This window comes from Scyliorhinus torazame, chromosome 5 (genome assembly GCF_047496885.1).
Source record: "Scyliorhinus torazame isolate Kashiwa2021f chromosome 5, sScyTor2.1, whole genome shotgun sequence".
NCBI lineage: Eukaryota > Metazoa > Chordata > Chondrichthyes > Carcharhiniformes > Scyliorhinidae > Scyliorhinus > Scyliorhinus torazame.
This window is the reverse complement of record NC_092711.1, coordinates 169599802-169608322: the sequence shown is the minus strand read 5'-3', so window position 1 is coordinate 169608322 and position 8521 is coordinate 169599802. Positions and strand designations below refer to the sequence as shown.

The 8521-nt window shown below is 49.8% G+C and overlaps 1 protein-coding gene across 1 annotated transcript; it reads right to left on the bottom strand.

Annotated features, from left to right (window-relative positions):
* Nucleotides 1–828: 828 nt before the first annotated feature.
* Nucleotides 829–8454, bottom strand: LOC140420601 (uncharacterized). Its single transcript, XM_072504602.1, has 2 exons — nucleotides 8312–8454; nucleotides 829–2373 (listed from the first exon to the last, which is right to left on the bottom strand). Exon 2 carries the CDS (start codon nucleotides 1784–1786, stop codon nucleotides 1067–1069), a length of 720 nt encoding a protein of 239 aa, XP_072360703.1. The 5' UTR covers nucleotides 1787–2373; nucleotides 8312–8454; the 3' UTR covers nucleotides 829–1066.
* Between the last annotated feature and the right edge of the window lie 67 nt (nucleotides 8455–8521).

The following is an 8521-nucleotide window of genomic DNA, read 5'->3' as shown; positions in this document are numbered from 1 at the left end:
GCATGACTTGTCAATTTTTATACTCAATGCCCCGACCAATGAAGACAAGCATAGAATCATAGAATTTACAGTGCAGAAGGAGGCCATTTGGCCCATCGATTCTACACCGGCTCTTGGAAAGAGCACCCTACTTAAGGTGACACCTCCACCCTATCCCCATAACCCAGTAACCCCACCCAACACGAAGTGCAATTTTGGTCACTAAGGGCAATTTAGCATGGCCAATCCACCGAACCTGCACATGTTTGGACTGCGGGAGGAAACCGGGGCACTCGGGGGAAACCCACGCACACACGGGGAGAATGTGCAGATTCCGCACAGACAGTGACCCACGCTGGGAATCGAACCTGGGACCCTGGAGCTGTGAAACAATTGTGCTAACCACTATGCTACCGTGCTGAACAAGCAGGCCGTATGCCTTCTTGGCTAACTTATCCACTTGCGTTGCCACTTTCCGTGGTACGTTTATTGTAATTTCCCAATCAACCAGACAACTTGCCCCTCATACCATGACAGTTTCCTTCTGCGGGAAACACCCAGATAAATTAGGCAAAAGAACCCTGTAACCACCATAGCCCATCTTCATGGCAACATGGCTGCTTTGGGAACTAAATATCTTCCAACATGCAGACACGTTTTCATTCTGTGCTCCTCGTCAAACTTGGAACCAGGTAATCGCAACTAGCCTCAAAAATGGTCAGCCCACCGGAGGCAGAGGTGTTAGACCGGCCAGTCCAGCAGAAAGAAACCCTCCAATCATCACCATTCACCAGATGTCAGAATGAACAAAATGCAGTCCTGGATGTCAGTGAGAGCAGAAACAATAACAACGGAGCCAACATCTGTAATTTATTGTGAACTTGTTGGGAGTCACAACAGATGCGATGAATCACAAAACCCCTCCCCACATTGAGGGCAGATGAATGGTCTCCCCCCCAGAATTAACTCGCTAGTGTCTCCGGATCATTGAATGTTTCCCCTGCTAAGAGCAGGTGAATGGCCTCTTCCAGGTGTGAACTTGCTACTGTTCCTGCAGGGTGTATGGATATCTGAATCTCTTCTCTCACTAAGAGCAGGTTAACGCCTTCTCCCCTGTGTGAACCCGCTGGTGTCTCTGCAGGTGGGATAACTGAGTGAATCCCTTCTCACACTGAGAGCAGGTGAACGGCTTCTCCCCAGTGTGAACTCGCTGATGCGTCTGCAGGTTGGATAGCTGAGCGAATCTCTTCTCACACTGAGAGCAGGTGAACGGCCTCTCCCCAGTGTGAACTCGCTGATGTATCTGCAGGTTGGATAACCGAGCGAATCCCTTCTCACACTGAAAGCAGGTGAACGTCCTCTCCCCAGTGTGAACTCGCTGGTGTTTCTGCAGGTCGGATGATTGAGTGAATCTCTTCTCACACTGAGAGCAGGTGAACGGCCTCTCCTCAGTGTGAACTCCCTGATGTATCCGCAGGCTGTCTAACCGAGTGAATCCCTTCCCACACTGAGAGCAGATGAATGGCCTCTCCCCAGTGTGAACTCGCTGGTGAGACAGCAGACTCGAGGAAGTAGTGAATCCCTTCTCGCACTGAGAGCAGGTGAACGGCCTCTCTCCACTGTGAACTCGCTGGTGTTTCAGCAGGCTCGATGAAGCAGTGAATCCCTTCTCACACTGAGAGCAGGTGAACGGCCTCTCCCCAGTGTGAACTCGCTGATGTATCCGCAGGTTGTCTAACCGAGTGAATCCCTTCCCACATGGAGAGCAGATGATTGGCCTCTCCCCAGTGTGAACTCGCTGATGCATCTGCAGGTTGCCTAACCGAGTGAATCCCTTCCCACACTGAGAACAGGTGAACGGCCTCTCCCCAGTGTGAACTCGCTGGTGTGTCCGCAGGGCGGATAACTGAATGAATCCCTTCCCACAAACAGAGCAGATGAACAGCCTCTCCCCAGTGTGACTGCGCCGATGAGTTTCCAGTAGAGATGGAGCCCTGAATCTCTTCCCACAGTCCCCGCATTTCCACCGTTTCTCCAGGGTGCGTGTTTCCTCGTGTCTCTCCAGGTTTGTCGATCAGTTGAAACCTCGTCCACACACACAACACGTGTACGGTCTCTCCCCACTGTGAATGGTATGATGTTTTTTCAGGCTGTGTTACTGGTTAAAGCTCTTTCCGCAGTCAGTGCTCTGGAACACTCTCACTCGGGTGTGTGTGTCTCGGTGCTTTTCCAGTCACACTGATGTTTAAAATCTTTTGAAGCCGACAGAAAAGACAAACATTTCTCCTTCTAGATTCAATGTCCGGTGATTTTCAGTTCCAAGGAATTGAGAGACTGTCAGATCGAGAGGTTACGGTTGAGATTTCTGTCTGTAATTCCTCCTCTTCTAATATCCTGTAAAAACAATTTACAAAAGACATCATTGTCAGCACTGGATAGAAATTCAGAACAGACAATTCTAGTTCCTGGAGAACATTCTTTCCTCTCTCATTCCCCAAAGCTGTAAATCTCCATCCCACACACTCTCACTGCATTCTCACTCTGCTGTATCTAATATTCACCCTCCCAATTCTCCTGAAGGTGCTGATTCAGGCTGATTGACAGATCCATGCTCACTGCTTCCTGTCCTGGACACAGAGATCATAACAAATACGAGCTGCAGTTGGCCATTCGGCCCATCGAGCCTGCTCGTCTATTCTGTGGGATCATTGGCCGATCTATGTCAGCGACATTCTCCGTGTTATTGACCAGAGGCTGAGTGAGCTGACTCAATATCTGTGAGCTCATGAAGCCGAGCTGTAAAACACCATGAAGAGGCTCAATGATCCGGAAGAGAGAATCCTGAATGTTGAGCAAGATGCCTCCTCGGTAGAATTTAATCCTTGGAAAACCGGCTGAGTGGTGTGGTGGACTCCTGGAGAACTTGGAGAACCGAGGGTCAGAGAAAGAACTGCCAGAAGATGTGGAGAGTCAGGTTCCCGTTAGGTTCTTCGAGGACTGGCTGCCACGTTTTCTCAAGCTGGATGTGAAGCCTCGGTGTTTCCAATTAGAATGGGCATCGGATCCTGTCTTTGAGGCTGAGGGACAGTTTTCATCCCAGGCCTGTGGACATTCACTTCCACAACTTGAAAGATCAGCAGACGGTCCTGGAGACGGGCAAGGTGAGGTGGGACCTGGCTCCCACCTCACCTTACAGTGAATTATGTCACTTTATCCTGTGACCCTGAAAATTGTATCCGACAACTCCGTCAAGTCTTTCAATAATCAGACTACTGCCTTGGTCTTCGGTAAATCCTTGAAGAGCTAGGATTGGAGCGATGATTTGCTGCTCAGACTAACTTAGGCTCTAATCCGGACTCTTTCCCTATCATGGTGTTGTTGTCTGAAATTGTTATCTTTTATCCTGTTGAAGGGAGTTGTTATTCTGTGAGCGCCAATTGAATGTCTTCTTCTCGAGTGTTCCAGGGACTCGGATTATCTTATCTTAGTTACGGTAGATGTGCCGTGTGCTTATTATCCATCATCTTTCTTCTATTATCCGAGCGTTAATCATGGCAGAACCGAGTGGTGCCATTGCCAAAAGGGTGGTTCCACTGTGCTAAAGTGGATTGGTCACACTAAATTGCCCCTTAGTGTCCAAGACGTGTAGGTTAGGTGGATTGACCATGATCAATGCACCGGGTTACGAGGATAGAATGGGGAGTGGGCTTCAGTGAAGTGTTCTTTCTGAGGCTCACTGCAGACTTGAGGGGTGAATTGCCTTCTGCACTGTAGGAGTTCTATGTCATCTATGTTGTGTTATTCATTTTAATTTGTATATGCTGTTAGTCTGTTTGTAATATTTTACAAACTGAATTGTTCTCTGTTTTTATATAATCTTACCCTCTTTCCCCACTCACTATTTTAACCTGTTAACTGGTTATTCAATTGATCTGGCATTTCATTTTGAGGCTCTGGTCCCTCAAATATCCTGTTCCAAATTAATTCTGCAATGTGTTTTCCAAAGCTGGCACCGAGCGGGAATTAAAAGGATGGGGGATTTATTAATCGATGTGACTTTTGCCAGTCTGAGGGCACTGGAGGAGAAATTTGGGTCACCTCCGGGAAAATCCTTTCGGTATATGCAGGTTCGGGCGTTCGTGAGAAAGCAGGTAGGGGAATTCCCGCTGCTGCCTGCCCGAAGGATACAGGACAGGGTGGTTTCGGGCGTGTGGGTCGGGGAGGGTAAGATATCGGAGATATACCAGGAGCTGCAGGAGGCGGAGGCAGCCTCGGTGGAGGAGCTGAAGGGCAAGTGGGAGGAGGAGCTGGATGAGGGCCTGTGGGCTGATGCCCTGGGCAGGGTCAATTCCTCCTCATGTTGCGCCAGGCTCAGCCTGATCCAGTTTAAAGTGATGCACAGGGCACATATGACAGGGGGCGAGGATGTGTAAGTTTTTTTGGGGTAGAGGACAGGTGTGTGACGTGTTTGGGGAGCCCAGCAAACCATGCCCATATGTTTTGAACATGCCCAGCGCTTACGGAATTTTGGAAGGGCTTCGCAAAGGCTATGTCCAAGGTCTTGGATACTCGGGTAAAACCGAGCTAGAAGATAGCGATATTTGGGGTATCGGACGATCCAGGAGTGCAGGAGTCGAAAGAGGCCGGAGTTCTGGCCTTTGCCTCCTTGGTAGCCTGGAGAAGGCTCTTGTTAATTTGGAGGGACGCGAAGCCCCCAAGCGTAGAGGCTTGGGTCAATGACATGGCGGTGTTTCTTAGGTTGGAGAAGATAAAGTTTGCCTTGCAAGGGTCCTTGCAGCGGTTCTCCGGGCGGTCGCAACCGTTCCTTGACTTTCTCGCGGAACGTTAGGTGGAAGTCAGCAGCAGCTGCAACCCAGGGAGAGGGTGGGGGGAGGGGGGGAGGAGGAGGGAGGGGGGGGACGGGACAGGCTGACTTATTTTGCTTTTTGTAAGGGGCGCATGCCCCATTTTGCTTTGAGATGTGTGTTAAATTGTTAATCGTTTAGAGGGTTAAGTTGTTTTGTTTCGTTGGCATATTGCCCTGTTTTCATTGTATTATTTTCCTTTTTGGAGTGTTTTGTAAAAATTATTGAAAAACCTGGAATGAAAACATTTTTAAATTAAAAAAATAAAATTCTGCAGTGTGTTGCTTGTATTTATGTTGGCAATATCTCTTGTTCTGCTCTGTGCCCATTTCCCACCATTTTTACTGTTACTCTGTTGCACTCATTGTTTAAAGAATGATTTGCAAAAATAACTTATTACAAATCAGTCCACCTCATCCATGAATATATTCAATGACCCCCACACCCCACTGGTCCCTGTGGAAGAGAAATCTAGAGACTAATAACCCTCTGAGGGAAGAGATGACTGGAAATATATAACGTAGCCACAGTACAATATTACAAGACTAGAAATAATAATAAATGTACTTTATTACAGAACCATCAATAATATATCTAATCGGTACCATATAACAACACAAAACATGTCTGTCTGATATTAATTTACTGTCCCCTTAAATATCAGCCATTGCCTGGAGAAACCAGCCCTTTAATTGTGAACATTAGGAAAGAGACCATCCTTTTAGGCAGACAACTAAATGTGTCAAGCTGAGGGAGCAAAGGATGTCAATGTTTTTACGAGAGAGAGAGACCTGGGCCAAGCTTTGCAGAGTCTGCACCCTCCCTGGATTCACTTCCTTTCCCTTCAGAATGAGAAAAAAATGTAAAGGGGGAGAAAAGAAAGTGTTTTACTCACAAATGTGGGAGACAGGAGGACGTTTCAGTCTGTGTGAAGCCCAATCTCCTTTCACATAAAGCCCGCGCTGATTGGAGGACCAGCGTCCTTCCGGTCCTAACTCTTTCCATTAGCCAACACCTCACAGGAAGGTCAGGGGCTGGGCTTGCCTCCACACATGCGCAGCTTCCCCTCACCCTTGGACATGCACAGTACCTGATCACCCGCCCGTGCGGCGGATAGAGCGGGTTCCCCAGCGTGGGGGATTGTGGGAGCTACGGCCGACACTGTCCAAACTCCTGGGGTGAAAAGTGGAGGAGGCTTGGGCGGTTGTGTGCGAGCTTGGTGTCCGCCCCCGGGCCGATTCGAAAGGCAGGCCGCCTCTGGGAGCTTCCTGGATGGGGTGAAACAGCAACTCGGCGCCCATTGCTCCTGGTCCCCGAGGGAAGGGGAGACCAGTTTCGGAGTACTGCGACCAGTTGTGTTTCAAGTCAGCGGTTAAGCTGCGGAGACGCTGCTTCGGACTGCGAGGTTTGCTGTCGGCGGTTTTGAGTTCGCCCAATGGAGGACGAAGGAATGGAGGAAGGATGGCAGCTGGATAGGCTGCTGGAAGCAGCGGGACGGAACCGGGGTGTCGATTGTCCGATGGGCGGGCCTGCAGCCCGGGGTGGGTTGCTGCCATTCCTGGGGTCTCCGGGGCCTCGCCCCCCCTGGACGCCCTGTGGGCGGATGGGACTGACTCCGGGACTTTCTTCCCCATTTTCGACTGTTGCCAACATTGGAGCGACTCAGGCCGCTGCCACTGGAGGACTTTGAGGACATGTTGTCTCTCGTGAAATTTCGGCAAGAGCGCTGGTACCACTTGCAAAATTAATAGACTTTTTCTATAGACTTTTCTATGTATGCTGGGGGATTTGTTTTCTTGTTTTCTTTGCCTTGTTGTATTTAGTAGCCTATTACATTTAACTCGTTTTGTTTTTTTCCGAAATGGTATCCTAGTATTAATAGTGGAACGCTGGTCAGTGTGGAGCTGCTCTCCCTCCGAATGGTCCCGTGCTTTTGGGCGGGGTCCAGGAGGGGGGAACCCTCTCTCCTCCGCCGCGCTCAGGTCTGGCGCCCCGGGGGTCTGTGCTCTCAGCCATGGGGGGGCCTTTCCCCTGGGGTGTCGGCTGTAGGGCGGGGTGAACGGGGGTGGGTGAGCAGGGATTAGTGTTCGGTGATGGATTGGATCTTGATAAAAATTTTCTGGGGTAAATTGAGGCTTGGTGACTGGTGATTGGGTTATTGATATGAAATTGTTAAAATGTGAAACTGCTCTCCCTCCGAATGGTCCCGTGCCCTCGGGCAGGGTCCAGTAGGGGGGAACCCTCTCTCCTCCGCCGCGCTCAGGTCTGGCGCCCCGGGGGTCTGTGCTTTTCAGCCAGGCCTTTCCTCCGTGGTGTCGGCTGCAGGACTGGGTGAACGGGGGCGGGTGAGCAGGGATTAGTGTTCGATGATGGATTGGATCTTGATAAATCTTTTCTGGGGTGAATTGAGGCCTGGTGATTGGGTTATTGATATGAAATTGTTAAAATGTGAAACTGCTCTCCCTCCGAATGGTCCCGAGCCCTTGGGCGGGGTCCAGAAGGGGGGAACCCTCTCTCCTCCGCCGCGCCCGGGCCTGGCTCACCGGTGGTCTGTGCTCTTACAAGGAGGGGGCCTTTCCTCCGTGGTGTCGGCTGCAGGGCGGGGTGAACGGGGGCGGGTGAGCAGGGATTAATGTTCGATGACGGATTTTATCCTGGTAAATTTTTTCTGGGGTGAATTAAGGCCTGGTCCCCGGTGACTGGGTTTTTGATATGATAACTGTTGAGATAAATTGAGGCCCTGAGGTTCATATTTGTACTGGAGTGGCCGTATTGTATCGGGGCCTTGTGCCTCGCGACTGCTTGTCTCATGTGTGTAGAGTCGTTACTTCGAAACCTGTCTGTGTTGTGTGTTGTACTTTTGGGTTTCGTTTTTTTCTTTTTCTTTATTTCTTTTGGAGTGGTCGTATGGTTTCGGGGCCTTGCGCCTCGCGACTGCTTGTGTATGTGTTTAGAGGTGGTTGCCTCGATGTGGTTGTGTCTTGTGTTTTTATTTCCTTATGCTTTTGGAACAGTCGTTTGGTTAGCCTTGTGCCTTACGACTGTTCGAGTTACGAATCTGTGTGATTGTTATCTGAACTATACGTGGGGCCTGTGCCTTGCGGCTGGTTGTGATAAATAACTGGCTGATTGGTATTCGGGAACGTATCTCGACCCTGCGCTTTGCAGCTGTTTGTGTTCAATGACTGTTGCAACGTTATCGTAAAATGTAATTGGGCCTTGCGCCTCGCAGCTGTTTTATGCTCAATGATCGTTTAATCGTTAATGTGAAGTGTAACTAGGCGTTGTAGCTGTTTCGTGTTCAGTGACTGGTTAACCGTTAATGTGAAGTGTAATCGGGCCTTGTGCCTTGTAGCTGTTTCGTGTTCGGTGACTGTTGATTCGTTTAATGTGAAGTGTAATCGGGCCTTGTGCCCTGTAAATGAGTCTATGTTGAAAATTGTGACGACAATAAAAGAGATACTCACAGATGTTGGAGACAGGAGACGTTTTCAGTCTGTGTGAGGCCCCAGTTTTGCTCTGTGTCCAGCTTCCGCATTCAGACAATGGCGGAGCTGATTGGATGGGGAAGAGAGTCCTTCCGGTTCACCAACTCTTCCCATTGGTCAACAACTTTCTGACGCACGCAGAGAAATCCGCGGTGACGTCTCAGGGTCCAGTGCGCAGGTCCGGCAGTC

Excerpts from the sequence above, each read along its gene's own strand:
- LOC140420601 (XM_072504602.1), bottom strand. The coding sequence starts at position 1,786 with ATGCATCAGCGAGTTCACACTGGGGAGAGGCCAATCATCTGCTCTCCA.